The sequence below is a fragment of the Chanodichthys erythropterus genome, chromosome 23 (assembly GCF_024489055.1).
Source record: "Chanodichthys erythropterus isolate Z2021 chromosome 23, ASM2448905v1, whole genome shotgun sequence".
NCBI lineage: Eukaryota > Metazoa > Chordata > Actinopteri > Cypriniformes > Xenocyprididae > Chanodichthys > Chanodichthys erythropterus.
In genome coordinates, this window is record NC_090243.1 from 23,563,370 (window position 1) to 23,579,702 (window position 16,333).

Here is a 16,333-nt window from a genome sequence, read left to right on the forward strand (position 1 = left end):
AACACTCGCTGGTGGTTTAAAGTAAAAGCATAGTATTTCAGGAGATGTTTGTTCTCCTGCCAGGCTTTTATTGAAAATAAGAACATGTTCTTAATAATTTGCCTGGTAAAATAAAGGTTAAATAAATTAATCACATACATTTTGTTATATAGCTTGATGTTGATTGTAGCTCTAATGCACCTGCTGATTTCATTATGTATTTTCTGAAATGTTTCGTTTTGTTTTCTAGAACGACTGATGTATATTGGGATCAAAGCGGTGTGGATGGGAAAGCAATTAAATGTGAGAATAAAGGCTAATACGGGCTGAATAAAAACAAAATAATAATGAAGATTAGGTCTCAGACCGGCAGAGGTGTGAAAGAGTTTGTCGAAAGAGACATTAGAGAATAGATTGCAAGGAAGCTTACAGGGTATATTACAATATATTTTTATTTTAGTATGTATACAGGTGCTGGTCATATAATTAGAATATCATCAAAAAGTTGATTTATTTCTCTAATTCCATTCAAAAAGTGAAACTTGTATATTATATTCATTCATTACACACAGACTGATATATTTCAAATGTTTATTTCTTTTCATTTTGATGATTATAACTGACAACTATGGAAAATCCCAAATTCAGCATCTCAGAAAATTAGAATATTGTGAAAATGTTCAATATTGAAGACCCCTTGTGCCACACTCTAATCAGCTAATTAACTCAAAACACCTGCAAAGGCCTTTAAATGGTCTCTCAGCCTAGTTCTGTAGGCTACACAATCATGGGGAAGACTGCTGACTTGACAATTGTCCAAAAGATGACCATTGACACCTTGCACAAGGAGGGCAAGACACAAAAGATCATTGCAAAAGAGGCTGTCTGTTCACAGAGCTCTGTGTCCAAGCACATTAATAGAGAGGCGAAGGGAAGGAAAAGATGTGGTAGAAAAAAGTGTACAAGCAATAGGGATAACCACACCCTGGAGAGGATTGTGAAACAAAACCCATTCAAAAATGTGGGGGAGATTCACAAAGAGTGGACTGCAGCTGGAGTCAGTGCTTCAAGAACCACCACGCACAGACGTATGCAAGACATGGGTTTCAGCTGTCGCATTCCTTGTGTCAAGCCACTCTTGAACAACAGACAGCGTCAGAAGCGTCTCGCCTGGGCTAAAGACAAAAAGGACTGGACTGCTGCTGAGTGGTCTAAAGTTATGTTCTCTGATGAAAGTCAATTTTTCATTTCCTTTGGAAATCAGGGTCCCAGAGTCTTGAGGAAGAGAGGAGAGGCACACAATCCAGTGTAAAGTTTCCACAGTCAGTGATGGTTTGGGGTGCCATGTCATCTCCTGGTGTTGGTCCACTGTGTTTTCTGAGGTCCAAGGTCAACGCAGCCGTATACCAGGAAGTTTTAGAGCACTTCATGCTTCCTGCTGCTGACCAACTTTATGGAGATGCAGATTTCATTTTCACACAGGACTTGGCACCTGCACACAGTGCCAAAGCTACCAGTACCTGGTTTAAGGACCATGGTATCCCTGTTCTTAATTGGCCAGCAAACTCACCTGACCTTAACCCCACAGAAAATCTATGGGGTATTGTGAAGAGGAAGATGCGATATGCCAGACCCAACAATGCAGAAGAGCTGAAGGCCACTATCAGAGCAACCTGGGCTCTCATAACACCTGAGCAGTGCCACAGACTGATCGACTCCATGCCACGCCGCATTGCTGCAGTAATTCAGGCAAAAGGAGCCCCAATGAAGTATTGAGTGCTGTACATGCTCATACTTTTCATGTTCATACTTTTCAGTTGGCCAAGATTTCTAAAAATCCTTTCTTTGTATTGGTCTAATATTCTCATTTTCTGAGATACTGAATTTGGGATTTTCCTTAGTTGTCAGTTATAATCATCAAAATTAAAAGAAATAAACATTTGAAATATATCAGTCTGTGTGTAATGAATGAATATAATATACAAGTTTCACTTTTTGAATGGAATTAGTAAAATAAATCATTTTTTTTTCTAATTATATGACCAGCACCTGTATGTATGTGTGTGTATATATACATATGTTGGTTATGTGTCTATTCAGAATGACTTATGAGCAGCAACCTTTTTATTCTGGGAATGTCATTTACGCTCCACTTGCCAAAATGAGGGTTGTATAGGGGTGCATTAATAAAAGAGACAGAAAGAGTCTGAACGAAACGTGAAGAGACCCAAGAGGAATACTCACCCTCCATAAAGCACAAGCTGGCATCGATTCTCCACACGATCTGGCCTTTGTGGGAGCCGCTCACCCCACGGCTCTTGTAGTCCAGAAAGTTTTCTGACAGAACCTCATCTGTAATGCAACAAGAAAGAAAACGTAACTGCAGAAGGCCGTTTGTTGTGCTATTGTGTGTGAATCCATTGCTTTGATCACAGGAATATATGACATTTCACAATCTATTCACAGCTGTTTAAATTCTAATACTATTTCACAATAGACAAACCCTATTAATCAAGTGGAATGATGTATTCTCACCAATAAGGTACATGCCGATCCAGTCGCCAGCGTCCACTTCCTCTCGGACGTCCCAGCAGATGACGATGTCCTCTGATTGGCCGATGCAGTAGAGGGAGGTGCTGACGGTCAGGGTGGAGCGGCTCTGTAAGGACACCAGATCCGTGTCGCTGGTGGACCGTGGCAGAGCCAGAGCTTCGCTGGGGTGAGAGAAGCCGAACCGAGGCCCATCCTTACACCGGCGCCGGTTCTGAGAGCTCCGTGACGGCGAGGCCATGGCCGCCAGGCCCAGAAACCTGCTCTGGTACAGGTTCTGCAGAAAACAACACAACCTCACTTTAGGAAGTCACCTGACTGGCTTCATTATTTTTTCCTGGGATCAGTTCATTTGATCTTGTGAAAGACTTAAAAAAAATATATGGAAGATTGTTTCCAACACGGAATACAAAAAAAAAACAAAAACAAAAAAAAAACTTTTTATTAATCATCTCAGAATTTTGAGATATAAACTCACAGTTATAAAGTCTGAATTGTCAGATGTAAACTCGCAGTTCTCAGGAAAAAAAGTCCGAATTGTGAGATAAAATGTGAAATGATCTGTTTTTTATTCCGTGGCAGAAACAAGCTTCCATAAAAATGACATTCTGTTTATTGATTATTGCTGAAAAACATGGAGAACTGGCCAAAGAAATGTTTTTTATTTGTTTAGACAACTTTATAACTCATAACATAACATAATGTTTATATGTTTTAAGATATATATTAATCAGCCTTATTTTTAGAATACAACTGAAGTGTATTTTGAAACCGGAAATAAAACTGTTGCATTGAAAATGTCGATGCAACAATTATTATTTATATTATATTAAGAAATACAAATATTTCTTTAAGGCGTATAGCATATAGAATTTATTAACCAATTCTGAAATTGAAAAAAATAATAATAATAAATTGAAAAAATTTTTTTTCTTCTAAAATCTTGTAATTTCAATGAATGTTAATTTAAGGAAATAAATCATCTACAGTAAAATGTGCGCTCACATAATTTTGTGGGCAAAAAAAGTTTATAGTCCATTATCTGTAGTATATCGATGTATGAAGTAATCTTTCACCCTTGAAACTCCTGATCGCATGGATTCGTATTGAAATGACTGGCTTCACCAGTGAAATTGGCCTAAGAATGGAAAATGTGGAGTCATACGATATCTTTTTGTGAGAAACAGACTGAAATATACGTTTTTGTTTACTAAAAATATTCCCCTCTGCCTTGGTGCCTAAACCTCCTATACTGTCTGAATACGCAACGCAAAAAAGTGAATTTTATTGGTGTAAATTAATGTATTTAGGTTGATTCAACTACATTAAATAATATTTCTGACTTGAATATAACCAGTTAATTTAGATGTTATCATTTTTAGGCTACCTTATATTTCCCCCCAGTGTATCTCTAATATTATCATATACTAACTGGGAAAAATAGAGCTCTTTAAAACATGATAACTCCAGTCAACATGTCCTGAATCTAATAGTGTTCAAGCTATATCCAGCATAAGTGGCCTTTTAAAACTACATCTGCAATGCATTGTTTATGGACATACAGAGATGTGTGAGTGTTAGTCAGAATGTATGACACTTTCCAGAAGATGGAAGTGAATGTAGACGAACATGCAGCATCAAAACCAATAAAGTTGAATAAAGAGGAAATATTGCTCTAATGACTGTGAACAGATTGAGGGTATTAAGCTTTAGCATTGATTTTATATGCAATGAGATGTTCTTTACAGTTTTAGGCACAAAAAATTCAAGAACGCTGAAGAACGATGTGTGCCAGACTTCTACAAGCTCAATGACACGCTTCAGTCGTTTTGTAGGGGAGATTCACAATATTCCCTGTTTTGCCCTAAAGTATTAGGTATTATCAGCATGGTGAAATAAAATGAAACAGCCAGCATCTCTCTGAACGCCTGCCACACACACACACACACACACACACACACACACACACACACACACACACACACACACACAGACCTTAAAATAGCAATGCCTCTGGGAGCTCTTCCACAGTAAACGGAGTGTCAGAGAAAGCAAGAAAACATGCCCAAAATGACACAGCATTTATCTCCTCGGGAAATGTTTCCTACAGGACTGCTGAAGCTTTTCCTTTCTCGCTGGAATGATCAGTGTCTTCACCGAGCTTCTCAACTAACTTAAGTCACTAAACTGGCTTTACCAAGACATGGTAAGGATAAACCAGCTTGAACCAACATTGAAATCATTTTTATTTTCCTTCATCCATGTAGAAATTATCCATTAAAGTCAGGAATGATCTATGAGGTGTTTGTCAGTAGTTCTAGATTGAATCTGAATCTTTCTGAGCATCTGAACTTGAATGCTTGTAGTTCATGAATGTTTGGTGATTCAGCGGTGCTGGTTCCAGAAGTATTTTTTCCCCATTCATTTCTTTCATAGAGAATTCAAAAAGTCTTCATTAAAGAGCTATAAGCCATGAACCAACCAGCATGAACCACCAAAAAAGCATTTGAAAATCTGACAAAAATACAAAAGACTGTGAACTTAACAGCTTTAGTGAGGGAAAGAACTACAATCCCATGAAGCACTGCAAACTGCACAATCGAGAAATATAAAACTACACTGTAAAAAATTATTTTCATGATTTATCACAAATTTTTTTTCTTTTGTCAAATTAACTTAGATAATTAATATGGTTCGTATAACATGATATTTTGAGTTTCTGTTTATTAAACCAATCACATTTATTGATTTAAATCAAATTTTATAATTTCAATGAATTCAAAATTTTAAGGCAACCAGGTAACTTACTTTTTTAAGTTAAATCTTTTAATCTTAAAATGTTTTTTTTTTTTTTTTTTAAAGTGTACTCATTTAAAATATTATATATATATATATATATATATATATAATATAAAACTTTATTGAAAAATATGCTTATATATTCAAACATTTAAGTATTTTGAAAGCGCAGAAAGATCGACTCGATTATGTCATTCGAAGTGCTTCATGGGAGTGGGCGGAGCTAATGAGATCTTTCGGTGTGTTCTGTTTGTTCACTCACTGATTGGTGGAATTTTCTGTAGAGCATCATGGGTAATGTAGTTTTTCATGATAACATGATTATTTTAAAACTAAGTTGCAATAATGAGGGCTGACGGCTCCAACAGAAGCAAATACCATCGATTAACAACCTCTCGCTCAAAGTAGTGCTGTCCTTAAAGATTTATAAGTTATCTTTAAAAATCAATTTCCCTACGGAGAAAATGATTAAAGTCAAGATACTCGACAGATTACTGCAGCACTTCCAAAAACAAAGTAAAAAAGTTTAGTTTTACTGTAAAGCAAATGTACAGAACTATTTTTTTCCGTACAAAATATATATTTAAGCCTAAAATTGCTATAAAATCAAAGCCACGTCTAATCAAGATGTGATCCAAATGTGGAGTTAATATCACAGAAATTGATCCTCTAAAAGGATTAAAAAAGTACTTTTTACATGGTAAAACAATGTCCAATTTCAATGAATGAATTTTGGCTGTTTAAACTTTCTAATTTATGATGATTACTAAATGACGCAATAGGGAAACAAGGCAATAAAAAGCACCACTGGGACACTGACAGTTTACAGGCTGTGAAATGAAGCAAACCCATAAGAGTGTAAAAGTGAGAGTTTTGTTGGTCGTGAAGAGTAAACGCTGGTGAAGATGATGATGATGATGGTGGTCATGAAGGAGGAGTCACATGAAGAAGAGCACTGACCTTCACACTACACAGGTGTAGCAGCATTATTATGATCCACCGACTCAAAGCACATCAAATCCTGAGGAGAAGGTCAGGAGTTACTGAAACAGCATAAAGCAAACCTCCAGAGTTCAGCAGACTGACCGCTGGACGCTCAAGCTTGACCCTTCAGTGCTGTTAGAGGGTTTTAGCTTCAAACAAAAACGGATATTTTACATTGATATTATTATTAATATGTAAAATGCAATAATGCAATCAAAATCAAAATACAAGACACATCAATCTGCAAACACCCAAAGCATTTTAAAGCAATAATGCAGGAACAATCATATCATGTTAAATTAATGAATTACACCCGTTTCTGGTGTCCTTTTGTTAATCAGGGTCAGTAAGATTAAAGAAGTCTCTTCTGCTCTGTGTTTATTTGATCAAAAATACAGTAAAATAGTGAAATATTATTCTAATCAGCTGTTTTCTATGTGAATATATAGTAAAGTGTAATTTATTCCTGAATTTTCAGCATCATTACTCCAGTCTTCAGAGTCACATGATCCTTCAGAAATCATTCTGATATGCTGATTTGATGCTCAAGAAACATTTATGATTATTATCAGTGTTGAATATTTTTCTGGAAACCATCATACAATTTATTTTTCAACATTTTTTGATAAATAGAAAGTTCATAAGAACAGCATTTATTTGAAATAGATTTTTTATAATATTATAAATGTCTTTACTGTCACTTTTGGTCAATTTAATGCATCATTAATGAATAAAAGTATTAGTTTATTTCAAACTTTCGAAAGGTATCTACACAAATCTTCATGAAAAACAAGCAAAACCATAAGGAACAAAATGTTTTATGATCAGTTTTTTGTGATGCACTTTGAACATTGAGTATTTAAGATGGAATATTCTTTATTTTAACCCCTGTGAGGTAAGCGAGTTCAACAGAAGCATCATTCATTCATCCAGACACATTATCGGAGGGTTGAAGTGGAATCTCTTTGTTAGCAGGTCCTAATAAAATCAATAATTTCAATAAAATTAAGTATTTCTAACACATCCTCTCTATAACCCCTCGAAACATGACAGCTAATCACTGAAACTAACTCCTGCGTCTGTTAATGAACACTGATATTCCCTTCTGACTGCACAATACATTTATGGATTTGTGAGAAATCATCGATCGCCAAACGACATAAATTAGGCTTTGATATGCCGTGAGACCGAGCAAACGCTCTCAATCTTAACGGTACGTATCCTGCATGGCTAACAGAAGCGTTATCTACATGACTTAAGTGAATCACGTCCCATCTGAGATTCACGGCTGATGTTCCTCAGGCTGTAATGTTGTGGAGCACGTCGCTCTCATTGATCTTTCTGAAAAACACTCATTGTAGAAAGAAAGAATGAAACTATTAGACACGAGCAGCTCCATCCTTCACTAATGCTCTTCTAGAAATGGATACCAGCACAGATCCCAAACCCCAATGGGGCTGAAATGTGTGATAATGGAGATTGTGTAAATAACACATAGTGAAAAACAACTGGAGCACAAACGATCTTCACTCACAAGTGCCCAGTAAATTTCACAACGACAAAGAAACAGCAAAGTAACAACATTTTTTAATAAAAAAACTGAAACAGTATTTTCTTGTAAAATACTCTTGCAAAAAAAAAAAAAAAACATTTTTTATAATTCATTAAACTTGATATTTTTGTGTATTTTTGTTGTTCTTCTGGTGTTGTTACATGTTTCTGACTGTTTCCTGTGTCTAGTTTTGTAGTGTTTCATTCCAATCAAGAAGAACCAATGAAACAAAACTGTCAAAATTGTGATATATAAACTTGTAATTATGACTATTTTCTCACAATTGCAGCTTTATATCTTGCAAATCTGACTTTATTTCTCCAAATTTAAAACATGAAATTCTGAGTTTTTTTCTTATTGTGAGATATTAACTCTAAATTATTTATTAGAATGAATATTTATTGGAATTATTTGTAAAATTAATTATTTATAAGAATGGTAAGTTTAAATTTTACAAGTCTGAGGAAAAAAAGTCAAAATTGTGATATATAAACTTGTAATTATGACTATTTTATTACAATTGCAACTTTATATCTCGCAAATCTGATTTCTTGCGACTCCAAATTTACAACATGCAATTCAATTTTTTTTTTCTTTTTCTTTTTATAATTGTGAGATATAAACTCTGAATTATGAGAAAAAGATCAGAGTTGTGAGATTAAAGATAATTACCTTTTTTATCATTTAATCTGTGGTGGGATCATGTATTCATGTGCCGGTGTCAGCTCACAGAAAGACGTTCACACATGGGTGAATCTCGGGACGCCCACTAACCCACTGACACCCTGGGCACCAATCCAGTGAGAGGATTCTCTGCAGAAAGCTCTGCTCATACACTGCACTCTTCCTGAAGAGGGCTTCACAGTGATGCCACAGAAGAACGTTTGTGTTCCTCAAAGAACCTTTCAGTGATCAGATCTTCAAAGTTCTTTCTTCAAAGTTTTTTCTCTTAGAAGGGCTGCACGATTTGAGGGAAAAATCTCATTGTGGTTTTTCATGTTAAAATTGTGATTTAATAAACATGATAAAGAACACCAGATTTGTTGAGCTTGTTTGTAAGGATGCACAATTTGGCCAAAAATGTTCTTTTTTTATCTGAAATCTAATGCATCCACTTATGGATTCATATATGTCTAAATTCACATATATCTGAATTTCTTCAGAGAGAAGCACTATTTTTTTATCTAATTATTACCCAAAATAGGGTAATGTGAGAATTATTGAGTACACACATGTAATGTACTGTCTGTGTCAATCATTCTCGTAGCCAGAGGGCGCTCTCGTGCAGAAAGTCCACAAGTGAGACTCATAAAGTCTCATAAAAAATCCCTTATATGGATAAAGGCATCCAGAGATTGCTGCGGTGGAATAAAACATAGAGATGTTGTGACCGATGAAACATGAAGACAATAAACACATGATTTGTGATGATTAATGGCTTATCTGTGTTCCTCAAGCCATCTTGGGTATTTTAATAAGAATAAACTATATTTATAATGCAATGCTAATCGACATTATCACTGTAAATACTGTTTTCTGTCTATTTCTGTGATATGAAGCCATGTCCGATCATAAAAGGAAGTTCAAACACTGGACTGACATCATGAAGTGAGAAAACAGCAGCCCAAATATCAGAAGGATTTACACCCCCCCCCCCCCCCCCCAAAAAAAAAAAAAAGTATCATTACTGTGATATTTTGTGGTATTGGTTGATTTTTTTTCCACTTTACATAATTTCATCCTTTGATTAACTTACACATGTGATTCAAAAACGCTGTCTTCCCAGCTAACTATTTTATGTTCTGAGAATGTTTTCCTAATGTTTCCATTAAGTCATGAATGTTTTAAGAATATTTTAAGTAGTTAAGCACATTCTAAAAAATATTATTAGAACACTCCATTATTGCATAATTCAAACATCCTCTCAACAGTCAATATTCATGTTGTTCAAAAAATATGCTGAAAACTTACAGAGTTTAAATGTGCTGCAGAACTTCTCATCAAACACACACTGTCATTGCTCAATCCCATCGGAAGCTCCTCATCGAGTCAGTGTTATAGTGATGATGTCACTACATGCTGTAATTAAGCTCTATAACACAACCTTCGCTCTCACTCATGTTCCCTGCTATGAGGAGTAAATGACAATCCTTTCACCGCTGACACAGCTCATTCTCATATCCTGAAACAGAATAAACTTTAACCAGGAAGTATGCGTTCATTACTATGTGAAAGGTTCCCGTATAATTAACTTAATGGACTGCAGTGCTGTTCCCTGAGTTGAGCGCAACCTTCCGTTATCGAATCGATCCCCCCTTCTAAAATCATCCGTTTCTGGCAGTGCTGGGGAGTTATCTGATGCTTTATCTGATGTTCTCTGATGCTCACACTTTTTTAAACCCCAAAATCAAAAGAAAAGGGTAACTGCTGTATATTTAGCATGAAAATAATTTATTGCATTGTGACATTGTTTATGATTATTAAGCATTTCCCCCAAAATTTTGAGTTTATACATCTTGATTCTTATATATATATAATTTTTATAAAAGTAATGCAAATTAAATTCATTCACATATGTTAATTGAGCAATAAATCTGCCTAAATTTCATGAGAATAATTTCAGAATTTACAAAATATACTTGATTGTCTTTAATATATATATTGAAATAATATTTCACAATATTACTGGTTTTACTGTATTTTTAATTAAATAAATGTAGCCTTGGTGAGCAGACGAAACTTCTTTTAAAAACATTAAAAATCTTAGTGGTTCCAAACTTTTGGACTGTATATATATATATTTGTGATTTTGGGTTTAAGAAAAAATTGAAAGAAACAGCATCAATAAATAACCAATAGCAATATATTTGTAACGAAGGCGGGACTCAGAGTGAGATCCATATGCAAAGCTTTATTAAATGTTGAGCGTAGTCATACAGGCAGGGTCAATCAGGAGCAAACAGGAACAGCGAGGGACAGGCAGAATCGTGGTCAGATAACAGGCAGTAGTCAAAAGGCAGGCAGCGATCAATCACAGAACAATAGAACCAGACGGGGATCAGTAACGGGAACCGGAACAGACAGAGAGACAGGAGAAACGCTTGGAAGTGTAACACAAGTGAAAACAAGACCTAGCAGTGAGGTGGTGTGTGTATGAGTCTTTTATAGTCCGTGTAATGAGCTGCAGCTGGGTGTGGTGATAAGTGATTAGTGTGAAGTGTGTGCAGGTGAGTGGCAGAGAGGATGATGGGAGATGTAGTCCGGGAACTGACAGGAACAAACGGTGATCATGACAATATTCAGTAAATCAAAATAATAAACTGTTTTTAAAAACATTTTTTGATTAAAGGGGACATATTCATATCATGAAAATTTGACTTTTTCCATGTTTAAGTGCTATAATCAGTTCTCCGGTGCATCTACCAACCCAGAAAACGTGAAAAGATGAACATGACGACACATGCTAGTGGATGAGTTGAGTCAACTCCACAGCAACTACATCAATTTATCCACTAACCATTCAGAAACGTCTAAAAGTTGTAACTTCTTCCTGAGTCTCTCCATCAGTGTCGACTCCGGTTTGAACAATGTAAGGCTACACAGCGAAATCCCCAGAGTTAAATCAACTCTGCTCAGATTACATATGGTCCCTCTCAATATATTGTTAAAGTAACATTGGAGCAGAGTTAAAGTTAATGAGATAATTAAGTGATTAAGTTATGATTGAGCAGTAGTGATGAACACCTGCTGTTAACAAGCAGAATCACTGAAGAGAAACACAATAACTACAAAGGTCTTCCAGCCACAGCCTTAGATGACATCAACTCAAGATAAAAGACATTAAAACAGATTAAACAACTCCACAAACAGCATATTATCTCATTAACTTTAACTGTGCTTTAGTGTTATTTTAACTCTATGTAGACATATGTTGATTTAACGCTGGGGATTTTGCTGTGCGAACAGCGTTACTGACAATCCTCATTTTGGCTGCGTGAGATTCTCCAGCTTTGTTGTTGTTGAGCTGTTAAAGCTCCGCCCTCTTCCTTTTTATTTTCATTCTCATTTTAAAAAGTACCTTAAGGAGCCATTTTTATCTGATCTGACCTTTAAAAATGACTGTCATTAGTTGAACATAGTCAGGTTGATTCAGTCATATTAGCTAACATCTGGTTCAGTGTGTGCTGCTGTGCTGTTCCTGTTTAAATGACTATGACCAACATGTCCTTCTGCAAACAAAAATCATTTTAACACCTCTAACTAGTCCTGTGACGCTCCTCGCAGCTCTTTCCATCCGCAGCGAATATAATACAGAGCTGCAGCTTTAAAGCATGTATTAGTCTTGATTTCAAAACATAATATCAGACTCGTATCTTTATCAGCCTGAAAATAAATTTACTTGCAAAACCAGAGACAATGCACTGGGGATTGACAACAAAGATCCACAGAGGACAAGAGAAAGACAATGAAGATATTATTATGTTCAGTATATCTTCACAGACCTGTGTGAATAAGACTGAAAACAAAAAAAGCTTTTGTGTGTGCAGGATTTCAGCCATCTGTACAACTACAGATCAATGGAAAACACATGGAGAATTCACCAAAGATCAACAATCTGCAATCCTAATATTCTTCAAGCGAAACTCACTGATTGTGTGTTCTGGGATCGTGCGTGCGTGTGCTATTATTAGAACAATAAAAGACCATTGCAAAATTCAACAGCGTCCTGACGTGAAAGTATATGTTGTGGAGAACGCAGTGAAGCGTGACAGCGAGCGACGGCAGCAGATATAGGTCAGCTGCGCTCATACGGAGAGCTTGTGAAGTTACGCTCCCTCTGGCACGCTGTGTATTTCCCATTAGCAGCCATCATGAGCTTTCACAAAAGACAAAGTATATCATTAGTTCAGGGCGCACCGTGGTCTTGTTTTTCACATCTAGTTTGATACGGTCTTGAGGAAAAAAGAAAAAACGTATGTAGCGTCATGCAGTTAAGAGCAATGATACTATCTCTATCATAACATTATGACCTTCCTAATGTTGTGGCATGGACTGCTGTGGGATCTGCACAGAGATGTTAGCAGCAGATCCTTTAAGTCCTGTAAGTTGTGAGGTGGATCCTCCACAAACTGATGCACTGTGTATTCTGACACCTTTCTATCAGAACCAGCATTAAAGGATTAGTCCACTTTCAAATAAAATGTTCCTGATAATTCACTCACCTCCATGTCATCCAAGATGTTCATGTCTTTCTTTCTCCAGTCGAAAAGAAATGAAGGTTTTTGATGAAAACATTCCAGGATTTTTCTTCATATAGTGGACTTCACTGTTAACTAATTGTTATATACTTGCACTAGGATATTGTATATGACAATTTAGTTCAAACTTTGACCTGTGGAGGGCAGTAATACACTTAGCAGTGTCTACACTGCTGGAATACTAATAGAGAAGAAGAAGAAGAAGAAGAAGAAGAAGAAGAAGAGAGCTAGTTCAAGATGAGCATTTATGGTTAAAACGTATAAAAATTGAAAAATTTTTATTTATTTTTTTGAAAATGAGTGATGATTTTATCTAGATAAGACCCCTATTCCTCGTCTGGGATCAATGTAAACTATAATTTTTACCTTCAACCATTTGGAGACCATTGAAGTCCACTATATGGAGAAAAATCATGGAATGTTTTCCTCAAAAACCTTCATTTCTTTTCAACTGAGGAAAGAAAGACATGAACATCTTGGATGACATGGGGGTGAATAAATTCTCAGGAAATTTTAATCTGAAAGTGAACTAATCCTTTAACTTCTGGAGCAGTTTGAGCTACAGGAGCTCGTCTGCTGGATCGGACCGCACGGGCCAGCCTTCAATGAGCCTCTGTTCCTTCCTCGGAGCACTTTTGAGAGATACTGACCACTGCAGACTGGGAACACCCCACAGGAGCTGCAGTTTTGGAGATGCTCTGCTCTGTTAGTCATTATTATTATTATAAGTATAGCTTTATTTCAAAAACAGTAAGTCTATGCTCTGTGCCCTTTTAGATAGATTGGTAAATGCATGCGCGTTTAGATATGTAAATACATTTACCAAGCCACGATAATCCCACAGTGCCGGGGTAAACACCACCCTGAGTCCCCTTTGATGAACCCTGACGATCAATCCTAACCTCACATCCAATAAACGCTCATAACTCTCTCTCATAATCAACAGTGTGGCATCAGATCCATAATAGTGCCAGACAGGAAACATACGAAGGCTTTTCTGTTTTGACTGAAGGCCAGAATTATGAACTAATGATGATGATGCAGTCCTATATCGCCATCCAGATTCAGAGCACCCTCTTGATAAACATTATGGGCTTCAGTATTGAACTAATTAGGTATTAGTTTCCATTCCAGCACTTTTGACGTAGTCTAATGCGTTTATTATGACAAAAGCATTTATGATTGGGTCATAACTATGTATGCATCATCAACAGACCCACAAATTACACAGGAAAGTCATTTGCACTGGATTCTTGAAAGCTGCATTTTGATCAAAATTAATTTTTTGCCACTCTGATCTAATAAGCATCGTCATATCCAATGGAGTCAGTGAATGTGAGATAAGAGTGAGAATTCTTCTGTTTCTTATGGCAGAATTTAAGCTTCTATCTGCACCAAGAGCACATAATGTACTGCATAGAGCCAAAGTCATATTTTACTATATATATATATATATATATATATATTTATTTATTTATTTTATGTTCCCCTCAGCTCGTGTATCCCTCTGGCTTGGAGAAGTATGTAAACATCATCATGCTCAAATGCATGTCAGCGTCACATTGTGTGTCATGCGCTTCTTGATTGGAGGGAAGAGAGGAAAGCTCAATGACACAAGAGAGGGAGAGAAAGAGAGATCCCCCTATAGCACCAGTATCAGGGTAAACACACACACACACACACACATGACATCTCTAAACGAGCGCTGCAGAGCGGGAACTGGCTCTTCAGTGGCACAGATATGACACATGGACAGTAAAGAGCTCAAACACTCCTACCTGGGACAGAATGAGCTGTCTGTGAATCATACTCCAACTCCTGCTGCGGTCCTAAATCCCAAACGCGATAATCCCGTGCAGAAAGATCCAGTGGAAATCCATTCCCAGCAGCACAACGCAGAGCGCGCGTCCGACGATCGTCACTCTCTCCCGCATCAGCACCGCGGACAGCAGCCAATCAGCGGCCGTCATTTCTTCATCGCACTGCTGTGACTCCGCCTCCTGCCTGGCTCCTCCCACAAAGCATCATCAGTTATATTTACTGCCAAGATGAGCTGAGCCTTGAAGTCCAATTACAATCTGCTATAACTTCAAATAACAAGATCAGCAGCAGTAATAATAATAATGAGATGCATTCACTCATGAACCATGGTAAACTGTGTGAGGTACCCTATTTGTTAATATTCCATATTATACAATGACTTTTGTAGTAATTACTTTTTAATCGTAATTTAAATTATTATTTTATTTAATATGTATGCTGTTACTGCACGATTTTCCTCCAAAAATTGCAAAAACTGAACATTGCGTAGAATTGTAACACCTAAGAAATAAAATAATTTTTTATGCAACTATGACAGGAAGACAAATAACCTCGTTCAATTTTCTCAATTTTAGCACAAAGTGCAGTGTTGACTGCTTTAATTGAGCTACGATTCTTGTAGGAAAAAATATCAAAGAAACTTTTTTAAATTATGGAAAAAATTTACTCTATCAGACTACAAACAAACACTATATAGACCTTAAAGAGTGACAGCTCAGATTACACTGAATTCAACCCTGTAATCTATTATGTTTATTCTCTACCGCCATCTGTGGTTGAAACATAATATTGCATGTTAATAGAGTAGTTCTTCCACGTCAGCGCGGATGAATCTGATGGATCGAGGAATCTCCATGGTTACCGTGTATCGCCATCTCAGAGCAGATCCATCATGCTGCTCGAAGAGCCACTGACAGATAAAAGATCACAACAAAGACTATAATGACACGTTCACAGTGATGTTTCCCCACAGAATGGGTGCCATTTCTGTCCTCAGAACAAAAATATGCATTAAAATTAACTCTAAAATGTCCTGAACATTACTCTAACTGCAAATTTAAAATTTAAAACATTATTAAAAACTAAAACACAAAAAATAGCATTTGTTACATGTCCCGCTATATAAACCTAAACTTTATCATGAAATATAATCATTAAAATCTTTTAGAAATCGTATTATTTTTGCATTGTTATTCCATATACAATCTATGTATTGCATATTGCTAACCTGCCGAATATACTTCAAATTATGCGCTATTTATTATGTAGCAAAAGCAGTTCATCAACACTCACACACGTCATATCCTGTATATTATGGACATGACGCAAACACGCAAGAACTAATGACGTAAGCTTTAATGTTCCCGCTAAATTCGACCCGACAGCTCGA

General features: G+C 36.3%; 1 protein-coding gene across 1 annotated transcript in view; it reads right to left on the reverse strand.

The window, feature by feature from the left end:
* LOC137013807 (E3 ubiquitin-protein ligase HECW1) overlaps positions 1-6,315 on the reverse strand; it is a 59,419-nt gene extending 53,104 nt beyond the window's left edge. The window contains exons 1-3 of the mRNA XM_067377759.1: positions 6,289-6,315; positions 2,515-2,806; positions 2,224-2,331 (exon numbers count right to left, since the gene is read on the reverse strand). Of these exons, the coding sequence (XP_067233860.1) occupies positions 2,224-2,331; positions 2,515-2,806; positions 6,289-6,315 (427 nt within the window). The remainder of the gene's footprint in view (positions 1-2,223; positions 2,332-2,514; positions 2,807-6,288) is intronic.
* Positions 6,316-16,333: the final 10,018 nt, after the last annotated feature.